This window comes from Jaculus jaculus, chromosome 8, assembly GCF_020740685.1.
Source record: "Jaculus jaculus isolate mJacJac1 chromosome 8, mJacJac1.mat.Y.cur, whole genome shotgun sequence".
Lineage (NCBI taxonomy): Eukaryota > Metazoa > Chordata > Mammalia > Rodentia > Dipodidae > Jaculus > Jaculus jaculus.
The window spans coordinates 39,219,621-39,232,518 of NC_059109.1; the positions used below are offsets into that span (position 1 = coordinate 39,219,621).

Below are 12,898 nucleotides of genomic sequence, written 5' to 3' on the forward strand. Positions count from 1 at the left end.
GAAGTTAGCTCATGACTGGACATTTTCCCTTCCCAAGTAAATTCTTATCATGTCATTTTTCTAAGATAAAGAAAAAATGACATATTTAGTATGTTTTTGTGCTTTTAGCATCTGTTAATTCTTTAGAATGTAGTCACATAAACTCTTTAAAGTCAAATACCTATATTTGTCATTCAGGCTCCTCACAGCACTGTACGAAAATGATCTTCTAAGTTAGGAACGCCTACCCTCTTATGGGCCACTATCATCACCCAGTGTCCAGGGTCACCACCACTACTGATGTTTTTTGAGGTTTAACTATTGAAGGAACTGTTTAGCTATTTCTTGTGTTATTTACCTCAGTTAATTCTGTACAAGAAATGGTGTTGATGGGATGGAACCCAACTGGTCTTGGGTACAAAACCCACAAACATACTTGTTATACAAAACTTCATGTTCAGTTTTTCTTCGTCTTTTGAAGTGTTAGGTTTCTGTTCACTCTTAATTTTCATAGCTTAACCCTTTTATTTTGGATACTTTACCCAAAAATATTCATTCTCAGGACTGGGATATGGCTCAGCAGTTAAAGATGCTTGCTTGTACAGTTTGTTGTCCTGGTTTCAGTTCCCCAGAACCCTCATAATGCCAGGTATGAACAATGACATATGCGTCTGGCATTCATTTGCAGTATCAAGAGGCCGTGGTGTGTATTCACACATGAACATACATGTGTGAGTAAATAAAAAAAATTTTTTTTAATCCTTCTCATTAATCACCTGTGATGGTTAATCTTTGTCAGCTTGACTAGATTTGGAATTATCTAGGAGACATATCTCTGGGATGTATCCATAAGGATGTTTACAGAAAGGTTAAACATTAAGTCTGAATTTGGGGATTACCATCCCATTGGACATATACTGTGTAAATGGGGAAAAGGGTACCCCAGAATTTCATCTTTCTTTGCTTCCTGTGTGAACACAGAATGGCCAGCTGCCTTGTGCTCTTGCCTCCTGCTTATCCCTCCACCCCAAACTGGACTTAACCATAAGCCAAAATAAATCCTTCCTTAAAATGTTTTTGGAACTGGAAATTAATATATTAACTAAGTTAACCCAGGTTCAGAAGGACAAACACTGCATGGTCTCTCTTATATGTGCATATATGAGTGAGTGTGTGTGTGTGTATGAGTGTGTGTGTGTGTGTCAGTCAGAGTCGGGGAAGGAGGGAGATGGTGGAAAACAAGAAAAAAGCCTATAAGATAGGAGAAATGAGGAATCATGGCAGAAAGGTAGGGAAAGTAGCCGATCTAAAGTGATATGGAAAGCAAAGTGGGAATATAAGAGCAGGAGGGTAAAAGTAGGTGGTAGGGGAGGCTTAACCAAAATGAAGTACATGTAATAATAAAGATTTAAAAACTTAAACGTCTCTGGGACTGGAGAGATTGCTTAGTGGTTAAGGCACTTGCCTATAAAACCTAACAACCTGAGTTTGAGTCCTCAGTACCTGCATAAAGCCAGATGCACAATGTGGCGTATGCATCTAGTTTTAGCAGCTAGAGGCCCATCTCATTTTCTCTCTCTCTCTCTCTCTCTCTCTCTCTCTCTCTCTCTCGCTCGCTCGCTGTCTTTGTAAATAAATAAAAATACTTTTATAAAAAGAAAAAAATTGGGCTGGAGAGATGGCATAGCGGTTAAGCGCTTGCCTGTGATGCCTAAGGACCCTGGTTCGAGGCTCGGTTCCCCAGGTCCCACGTTAGCCAGATGCACAAGGGGGCGCACGCGTCTGGAGTTAGTTTGCAGAGGCTGGAAGCCCTGGCGCGCCCATTCTCTCTCTCCCTCTATCTGTCTTTCTCTCTGTGTCTGTCGCTGTCAAATAAATAAATAAATAATTTTTTAAAAAAAGAAAAAAATTAAAAATACTGAAAACTAAATCATTCCAATATATTTCTTGCTGAAAAAAAGTATTTTGTGGTTTACATCATCTAAGCACTGCCTATATTTCTGTTCTCAAGGAGTTACTCTAAGACATCTCTCAATTGAGTAAAAATTTGCTATTATATATATTTTTTCCATACTACAACAGGCAAAGGGGGAAAGAATTTACACTTGTATATTTTAGTCTGTGTTGCAATGCACTGGTGTTTTCCCAGAACAGCTAGTTAGTGTATATCATGAGAAGGTAGTAGAGCAGATGTTTGATTTGCTGCTGTCATCCTTAAGTCCTCAAATGTGAATAAGTATTGTAAGAAATCTAGGAAAGGCATGGCTAAGCTGTACTTCAGTGGTAAAAACACATATTTCCCCAACATGCACAAAACCCTCACTGATCCTCAGAACTGTAAGGAAAACAAAAGGGGAAAGGGGAACGTGGTCTTAAAGAGTAAAATATCAGGGCTGGAGAGATGGCTTAGCGGTTAAGCTCTTGCCTATGAAGCCTAAGGACCCCGGTTCGAGGCTCGGTTCCCCAGGTCCCACGTTAGCCAGATGCACAAGGGGGCGCACGCGTCTGGAGTTCGTTTGCAGAGGCTGGAAGCCCTGGCGCGCCCATTCTCTCTCTCTCCCTCTATCTGTCTTTTCTCTCTGTGTCTGTCACTCTCAAATAAATAAAAATTAAAAAAAAAAAAGAGTAAAATATCAGTTACCAATCCTAGTACATCTATCCCTGGTCTTCCCAGAAATAATTGAAGATATATTCTTGTGGAAATCTTGTATTCAGTAGGTGTGTGCATTCTTTAAAGCGATAGTATAATAAATATTCTATTTATACCTTGTGTGGTCTATTTGATCTCCTCTTAATCACTTTCTTGAGTTGACTTCATGTTTACTTTCAAGACCTTAATTAAACATTTCTTTTTATATTTATAAGCCTCAGCTTGTATGTGAGATTTACATTTGGTGCATTTTTAATATATGTATATTAACTCTGACATTTGACTTTTGGCAGGTGGTTTTGGAGTGTGTGCTTAAAAAGGACCTCATTTATAATAAGGTCACTCCCACATTTCACCACTGGAAGATTGATGACAAGAAGTTTGGCCTCACCTTTCAGAGTCCTGCTGATGCTAGGGCTTTTGATCGAGGCATTCGAAGAGCAATAGAGGAGATTTCTCAAGGTAGATTTTGTTGATTATTTTCTTGATATGCTTATCCATTGTATATATAACAGGTTCCTTTCTTTCTTTTTTTTTTTTTTTTTTTTTTTTGGTTTTTCGAGTTAGGGTCTCACTCTGGCTCAGGCTGACCTGGAATTCACTATGTAGTCTCAGTGTGGCCTCAAACTCTCGGCGATCCTCCTGCCTCTGCCTCCCGAGTGCTGGGATTAAAGGCGTGCGCCACCACGCCCGGCTCCTTTCTTTCTTGAACAGTGGCTCGAAGTCGTTATTGCCCTGTAAACAAGTCAGCTTCCTTTTTTTGTTTGTTTTGTTTTTCAAGGTAGGGTTCACTCTAGTCCAGGCTGACCTGGAATTTACTATGTAACCTCAGGGTGGCCTCGAACTCATGGTGATCCTCCTACCTCTGCCTCCTGTGTGCTGGAAGTAAAGGAGTGTGCCACACGCCCAGCTTTTTTTTTTTTTTTTTTTTGTAGCAAGTAAACTTTTGTTATGTGACCAAATTTTGAAAGTCACAAAGATCAAGTGGTGGAGTACCTTTACTTATTTGTCCAGGTGCTACTGATTAACAGTTAGAAAAAGGAGTTAGTAATAGGTTAGCTGACCAAATCTCAGTGAGGCATTCCACTTGTCCATGTGTTAACTGCATTAGCCATACTCATTCCCCGATCATTCAAATACATAGACTCTAGACGTTCAGACAGAACTCCTTGTGATTTCATTGTTGAATCCTAACAGAGACCATCCATTCCTTTGTATATCTTGCCAGTCTTTTAAGAATATATAGATCTTGGGATGGAGAGATGGCTTAGCGGTTAAGCGCTTGCCTGTGAAGCCTAAGGACCCCGGTTCGAGGCTCGGTTCCCCAGGTCCCACGTTAGCCAGATGCACAAGGGGGCGCACGTGTCTGGAGTTCGTTTGCAGAGGCTGGAAGCCTTGGCATGCCCATTCTCTCTCTCTTCCTCTATCTGTCTTTCTCTCTGTGTCTGTCGCTCTCAAAATAAATAAATGAATAAACAAAATTAAAAAAAAAAGAATATACAGATCTTGAATAAAGGATTACTTTTCGTCAGGCGTGGTGGCACACACTTTTAATCCCAGCATTCAGGAGGCTGGGGTCTGAAAATCACAAAGAGTTCAAGGCCAGCCTGAAAGTACATAGACTACATAGTGAATTCCAGGTTAGTTTGGGTTAGAGTGAGACCCAATGAAAAGAGAAGAGAAGAGAAAGGGAAAAAAGCAAGCAAGCAGAAGGAAAGGAAAAAAAAAAGTATTTTCATGACTGGCTTGCAGTTACTATATATTTTTTTAAGATGGCACATTAAAACCCATTTCCATCCATAAAGGGAGAATAAGATTTTATTTTTTTCTAACTAAGAAGAAAATGTCTTTATTAGTGAGAATAACTTTCTGTGACATAACTGAATGACAACGTGATAGCCTAGCATGATGTCACATGGGAGGCTTTTCACCTCCTGCCTTCTCCATGCCAGCTGCGTCTCTGGAGTAGACCACTGTGTATTAATTAGCTAAAGGCAGTTTTTCACTGTCAGAATTTACTCCTGCATAGATGGCAGAGGTCCGTCAGGTGGTCATTGACTGTTCTTTCTAGAGGAAGACTCACTTGTTTTGTTCTTAACAAAAGCAAATAAAACCCTGGTTCTGGACATCACTTACTAACCAGAGGAATGTAGCATGTAGAATCTGCTTAGCACCCCCTGTAGAACAAGCATTAGCACCTGGTGTTTTGAGTCTGTTGGCAGGTACTTAGAGTCCCCAATTCGCTCAATCTTTTGAAGTATCATAATTGCATGTTCAAGAAATCATTAATGCTAAAGTCTAACATGACAGTTTGATGCCACATCAATTACTTTCTTGTTGTTGGGACAACATCCTGGACCAGAAGCAGCTTATGCAAGAAAGAGTTTAATTTGACTTATAGTTCTAGAGGGTAGAACGTATGATATAGAACACATGGGATGACCAGAAGCAGGGGGAGAGCAGCAGATGGGGCCAGGCTGAAATAACCAAGGCTCTGGCTCCAGTGACACATGTCCTCCCATAAGATACACACCTTCCAGAACAGCACCACCAACTGGGGATTAAGTATTCAAGACATTAGTTTATTGGGGCCACATTCAAATCACCACAGATGCCTAATTAACTGTGATTTGTTTTCTTAGGGTGCCCAGCATCCAAAAATGAAGCTGAAGGAGAAGATGATTTACAAGTAAGTGGGTTAGCTAGAAAGGAGTTTGAAAACATAAAGGGCATGAAGGAAATCATTAGATTGTATAATAAGTAACTTGTAAATTGATAAAATTTCAAAAATACCACATTTTCTCAGAGATTATAAATAATATGTAAGATGTTTGTTTTGTTTTGTGTTTTAAGGAATTGGCTCATAGGATTATGAGGATGGAAAGTCCAAAGTTTACAGGGTGGACAGGCAGGCATGCATACATGCTAAAAGTGTGAGCCCATGTTACAATGAATTGAATTTCCAAGAAGATCTTAGTATTCTCTCTTACAGCCACCAGCTGTTTGAATGATGTCACACAAAAGGAGGGTAATCTTTTACCCAGTGCCTAGTGATTCTAAAACATACCTTCATGATGTCTAGATCAGTGTTTGACCAAATAGCTAGGCACCACGTGAAACAGCCAAATTGACATGTAAAATTAAAAACATAAGAACCTATCTAACCTCTAGAAAATAAAAGGAGGCAAGAAAGAATTCATAGAACAAGAATTGCAAATTGTTGATGAGCATATGAACAGCTCTGATTTTTACTTACTGCAGGTAATATAGTTTTAGTTAGAACATGACCAGAGATATTTTTTAATGCTATTTTCTCATGCATTCTCTTAGGAGGTTGACATGTCAGTGCACACTGGAGAAAAATTTAAATTTGGTGCATTCAGCAAAGCAGTTTAAAAGCTTTAAAAACAGAAACATGCATCCTTGTTAATCTATTGATTCCATCTGCACTAGTGCATAGACCTACTCAAAAATACTCATACATGGGGGCTTGGCGGTTAAAACCTTTGCCTGCAAAGCCTAGGGACCCAGGTTTGACTCCCCAGAACCCATGGAAACAAGATGTACATGGTGGTGTATGCATTTGTTTGCAGTGGCTAGGCCCTGGTACACCCAATCTCTTTCTCACTTGTAAATAATAAATAAAATGCTGCCTCAACAGTCAGGCTAATAGGAATGGTTAGGAAAAAAATCTTAGGCAACCATTAAATATTTTTTAGCAAATATACTTGTGATATTTAATAATGAAAACAAAAAAAAGTGTGGCATTATCTTCATCACTCAACAAAAATGTTGTTATTGTTGCTGATTGCCTTTAGATTGTGGAGCTCTGACCTTTATGGCTTTCTTTTTAGTACTTATTGATTTATTTATTTTTGGTTTTTCAAAGTAGGGTCTCACTCTAGCTGAGGCTGACCTGGAATTCACTATGTAGTCTCAGGGTGGCCTTGAACTCATGACAATCCTCCTACCTCTGCCTCCCGAGTGCTGGCATGTGCCACCATGCCCAGTTCCTTAGTACTTTTTAAATGTTTGTTAGAATAACAGTGAAAGAACCCAAATTATTATAACTATATTTTAGTGTTTATACTATCATAAAATAGTTGTTACCTAAATACAGGGCAAAATATTTCATGTACATAATTGCTTGTTTAAGGTACTCTCAAAGTCAGTGGATGACATTTTTTTTTATTGAATTTGAGATATATAGCAATGTTTAACCAAAAAAAAAAAAGTGTGCTATCATCTGTGACAACTTGCACACATACTTTAAAATGTAATTTTTGGCCTGGAGAGATGGCTTAGCAGATAAGCGCTTGCCTGTGAAGCCTAAGGACCCCGGTTCGAGGCTGGGTTCCCCAGGTCCCATGTTAGCCAGATGCACAAGGGGGCGTACGCGTCTGGAGTTCGTTTGCAGAGGCTGGAAGCCCTGGCACGCCCATTCTCTCTCTCTCCCTCTGTCTTTCTCTCTGTCTGTCACTCTCAAATAAATAAATAAAATATTTAAAAAATAAAATAAAATGTAATTTTTGATATTTTTGGTATACATAAGTACAGAGATGTTTTATGATAGTGTTTTTATGCCGTAATCAGTTTTTTAAATACCTAGTGATATTTTCTGTGTCCTGGAATGGTTTTCAGTTTCTCATGCTTGAGTTGTATTTAAGAGGATATTCCCTAATCACCACCCTCTGTTGTGTATTTGTGAGCTCCTGTCAGTGTAAGAAGGCTTATTACAGTGTTCGGTAACTAGATATAACAATATGTAACTTAATGCAAAAGTGATACATTATTTTTTAAAAATATTTTCCATGTTTGCATTTTGTTTTGCTGTCAGTTAAAATACAGAACTAGAACTAGGGAAACATTTTCAGAAGTCTTTCCCTTACACTGAAAGTAAATTTGGTTCAAATTCAATTTTTATTTTTTATTTTTCAAATTAAACTTTTAAAGGCACAGTTTATATATTAAGACTATGCCTCTTGGGGCTAGAGTGATACCTCAGGAGTTAAAGGCACTTGCTTGCAAAGCCAGACATCTGGGTTGGTTCAGTACCCTAGTACCCCAATAAAGCCAGATGCACAAAGTGGCCCATGCATCTGGCATTCATTTGCAGTGGTAGAAGGCATGCTCATTCATCCTCCCTCCCCTTTCTCTCTCTCTCTCAAGTAAATAAATACAATTCTTTTTTTTTAAAAAGACTGTGCCTCTTAATATTCATTCTGATGATTGTTGGATTTGGTTTTACCCACTTCTGTATATAATTAAGGAAAATAATTGGCATAGGATTTTACATAAACGTTTGTAAGACATGTATGTAGTAATCCACACATTTTTTCATAGTCATGTTTACTACTAGAACCACACATTCAAGGCTGTGTGGTAGAGAGTTAAAAAAAAAAAGCAAAGGAATGTTTATCATGAGACACAGTGGTAGAACATTAGAATTAGGGAGGAAAAGGTTGCTAGGTGAAGATATATAGCAAAATCAGTAAGAATAGTAATTGTTCTGTTACTGGCTTCTTGGGCTCTAAGCTTCCTAGTAATTTTTCACACTGCCCTCAATCCAACAGTGTGCAACTCTCTTCCCTCCCCCTCAGGAGTTGTTTATGTTTCATTAGACACTAAAACATGTGCTTCACTTTCTTTAAATATTTTATTTATTATAGAAACAGGCAGATTATATATAGAAAGAGTGGGCATGCCAGGGTCTCTAGCCACCTGTAAATGAACTTCCGATGTATGTACCACCTTGTGCATCTGGCTTATCTGGGTACTGATGAATCTAACCTGGGTCCTTAGGCTTAGCCATCTCTCCAGTCCTTTGTATTTTGTTGACAGTATCTCCCTAGGTATCCCTGGGTGCCTTGAACTGTTTCAGATTCCCAAGTGCTAGGATTATAGGCATGTCCCACCATACCAGGTTAGGCTTTTATTCAAACGTAGTTTCACTAAGAATTTTAAAAAATATTTTATCTATTTATCAGAGAGAGGCAGAGAGGGAGAGAAGGAGAGGGAGAGAGGGAGAGAAGGAGAGGGAGAGAGGGAGAGGGAGAGAGAATGGGCGTGCCAGGACCTCTAGCCACCACAAATGAACTCCAGATATGCATCCCACCTTGTGCATTTAGCTTATGTGGATACTGGGAAATCGAACCTAGGTTCTTAGGCTTCACAGGCAAGTGTCTTAATCACCAGGTTATCTCTCCAGCCCTCAATAAGAGATTTTTTTAAATATTACGTATTTGCAAGCAGAGAGATATAGGAGAAAGAGGGGGATTGGTGCCCCAGAGTCTTGCCACTGCAGACACACTCTAGACACATGCAGCATTTTGTACACCTTTCTTCTTGTGGTGCTGGGGAGTTAACTTGGTTCACTGCCTTTAATTGCTGAGCTATCCCCCCAGCCCCAATAAATATGAGAAATTTTTGCATCAAGTTTATTGTCTTGATTTTTGTTGTTTTTTTCAATACTGTGGCATATTAGCATAAAGATTTTTTTGTTAACATTTTCCCCTTTCAGAATATGATTTTCTTTCACTGCATTGAGTGTGTGATATTAACTTTGAATTGTTATCTCCCCCCCCACACACACACCCAAATTGGATAGGTCACAAAAGACATTGCAGCTTTTGTCTGGGTCTCTTACAGATCACTAGTTGTGCAGGATGCTCCTATACCATATTATGGATGTTTAAGCCACCTTTTGTAAAGTCCATGTGTGAAAAGTTGTTAAAGTCTATACAAGAGCCATGCTAGTCAGCCATTTCAGAAGCAAGTCAGTCAGCTGCTAGTAAGCCTTCAAACGACTGTAGTGCAGTGTTGACTGCGACCTCATGAGGAATCCTGAGCCAGAACAACCTTATTAAGGTGTGCTTGAATTCCTACAGAATCCAGAGTTCCTCTCTTAAGCCTTCTCAGAGATCTAAGGTAGTGCTTCAGAGAACATTTTCTTTTTTCTTTCAACCTCAAGCCAACCTTCCTTCCCTCTCTTCCTTTCTTTCCTCTTTTTTTTTTTTTCTTTTCTTCCCTTGAACAGGGTCTTGCAGTGTAGCTCAGCCTGGCCTCACACTCTGAATCCTCTTAGCTCAGATTTCTAGATGCTGGAATTTCTGGGATTGCCACCTTACAGGGCTTGAAAACAATTCCATTAAAGTAGTACGACTTAAAAGAAACATGAGGGAGTGTGTACACTGTTCCTTAGTTGAAGTTTCAAGTAGAGTTCCTCTCAGATTTGGGGGCGTGTTTTGAGTGAACCCTAGTGAGCTGAGATTCACAAGAGACTCAACGTTTTCTGTTAGAATTCAAGGAATCCTGAGCCATCCAGCTATGTTGTTCCCAAAACTTTTTGACTCCCAGAATCTGTGAAATCTGAGTGTTGTTTTCTGCTGCTAGGTTCTGTGGTAATTTTTCATGTAGTAATAATGGATACTTGAGCAGAGATGTTAAACTTCACTTTATGATGAGTCGAGGATTAGCACAATTTTAGTCATTGTCCAGAATGAAAACCGGAAAAGAAAACTTTTGCCCTGATGTTGCATGGTTCATCCTGATGTGCCAAAGTTGTAGAGAATTATTCTTCTTTTGAAATATAATGAGATGTGCAGTATATTATTTACTTCCATAAGAATAAATTTCATAATTCATATATAGGCTTGATAGAAACATTTGGGATTGTATTGAACAAAGTAAGTGTTTTTTAACAAGTTATTTTGGGCCATTATTTATAAAGATAACTAAAATAATTTAAAAGCATAACACAACCCATTATTTGTTTCAACTAAGAAGAAGTAATTGTTAAATTTAGATTGAAAGCATTAAATGTCAGAGTAGAAATCACCATTTTGAATATTCATTAATTTATTCACCAAATATTTGAGTACCCATTCTTTGCCAATAACCATGCTAGACATTTGATTTGTTGGCTGGTGGAACTTCTGTTTCAACAGTTAAAGGTCGTCCTTGTCCTTAGTTATTGTCAATCAACAGAAAGAAATCTTGTTTTTTAAGCATGTCCTTGAAGGGCATTATAACAGGTCATCATTTGGATTTACAGTCCATTCATGGGCCAGTGAGATGGCTCAGTAGTTAAAGGCACTTGCTTTCAAAGCCTGATGAAATTGAGATGAACAAACGAAAAAACAGCTACCTAACCAGTATGCTCTTTTCATTTGGTTCCTTTTCTTTGACTATTCCAGTCAAGCAGTTAACAGTTTTATGGTCAGTTTCTTTCTTAATTCCAGCTTGTGCTTGCCAGAGCAGTCAGAACATTTATAGCTTTAGCTAAGATACTTAATTGATAATCAACCACACAACTCAGCCTCCCACCAAGCTTGTGACTTATCAGAAGAGATCTTATTAAGAGATGTTACACTTTGAGGGAAGATATGACCTGATTAAGCTACAGTGAAAATCTGTCATAGTTTCTCTTTGACTGTTGAGATGTACTTGATTAATTGTATAAACAGTTACGTAATGTCATTTCTTAACCAAAATTATTAAAAAGGCTTTGAGTTAGTTTTGTGTCTAGAGTAATTTTACTTAAGACCAGGAGATGAATTGTTCAAGTTCTGATTTTGGAAGGTTTTAATAAGGGTCTACATCTGAGAATTAAGTTAATTAAGGATGTCCCTTTATTTAGTTAGCAAAAAACATATTGTGAGAATGCAAACAACCTATCAGACACCACCCTTTATACTTACTGTCATTGCTTTAAAATTCCTCATTCATTTTAGATTGTGTTTTATTATCTAAAACTTACACATTTTGTTTACATTTGTCAGTGTAAGCTTGGGCTAGATTCTCAGAAACAGATTTACCAAAGAAAAAAATTGTATGAAGATTTTATATAGTTAGCAAGGACTGTATCAATATTTATTAATTGTTATCTCAAAAATAGATCTGCAGGGCTGGAGAGATGGCTTAGCGGTTAAGTGCTTGCCTGTGAAGCCTAAGGACCCTGGTTCGAGGTTCAGTTCCCCAGGTCCCACGTTAGCCAGATGCACTAGGGGGCGCACGCGTCTGGAGTTCGTTTGCAGAGGTTGGAAGCCCTGGAGCGCCCATTCTTTCTCTCTCCCTCTATCTGTCCTTCTGTGTCTGTTGCTCTCAAATAAATAAATAAATAAATAAATAAATAAAAATAGATCTGCAGGTAGTAAGCAGTGTCTGTGAACTTAATGGTACCGGTAGGCCCAACTAACTCTTCATTAGTTTAATTCCTGTTATATAAGGCCAACAGAAGACCTGTTTCCCTGTGTTATTATTGTCAGACATTATATCTTGGTATTTTCATATTCCTTCCTTATTGTTTCATCACAGATTCCTATGTTTCAGGTTAGCTAAGTAAAGTACTACATATTTTCAAATTTCCTAGACAAAGATATTTAAATTACAATATTAAACTTTAAAGGGTTAGCTTATTATATCCAAATTACTTGAAAAAAAAAATCTATTGAACAGAATAGAAATTGGTTGTGGCCAAATTTAAAATAAACTAGCACTGGAAACAACTCCCAACATGTTAATGGTTTTGTTGGGCTTGTAAAACTAACAGCATTTTGTTTCTTGTGCACTTGAAACTGGCATGTTTGAGCATATGATTTCTAAATACCAGTGATATGATTAAGACTTTTTCTTTGTTGGATATATTCTAGCCACACATTTTGATTTGTGTCGAGCAATTCTTATGGGTGAAATTCTTTTTTTAAATATTCTATTCTATTTATTTATTTGACAGAGAGAAAGAGGGGGGAGAGAGAAAGCAGGCATGCCAGGCCTTCCAACCACTGCAAACGAACTGCATATGCATGCCCCCTCCCCCGTGCACCTGGCTAATGTGGGTCCTGGGAATCGAACCTGGGTCCTTTGGCTTTGCAGGCAAATGTGTTAACTGCTAAGCCATCCCTCCAGCCCTATGGATGAAATTCTTGAACAATTGTAGACTGCAATATTATACCTTTTCCACACTTATTTGGAAATCATATGTTTAGAAAGGTCTGCATTGCACCACTAAATTTTCTCTGTCTCAGAACTGATACTGCAGAAGGGGTGAGAGGAGGAAAGAATAGTATGTTTTTATTTTCTCTGCAGCTGTTACCCTCCTCTTAAGTTCTGATCGGGAGCTCCAGGTAAAATTACTGCATTGCGCTACACTGAATCCTTTTGCCTCTACACACAAAATTGCTATTGTAGTCTGGGGAAAAGAGGAAAAAAATGAAACCATTTCTTAATAACCATAGGAGGATAATTTTACCAACACCGAAGTATAAAACA

General features: G+C 38.3%; 1 protein-coding gene across 1 annotated transcript in view; it reads left to right on the plus strand.

Annotated features, from left to right (window-relative positions):
- The window catches only part of Spred1 (sprouty related EVH1 domain containing 1), an 83,745-nt gene that overhangs the window by 51,437 nt on the left and 19,410 nt on the right, over positions 1 to 12,898 (plus strand). Inside the window, exons 3-4 of the mRNA XM_004660766.2 lie at positions 2,923 to 3,091; positions 5,272 to 5,318. Coding sequence (XP_004660823.1) covers positions 2,923 to 3,091; positions 5,272 to 5,318 — 216 coding nt within the window. The remainder of the gene's footprint in view (positions 1 to 2,922; positions 3,092 to 5,271; positions 5,319 to 12,898) is intronic.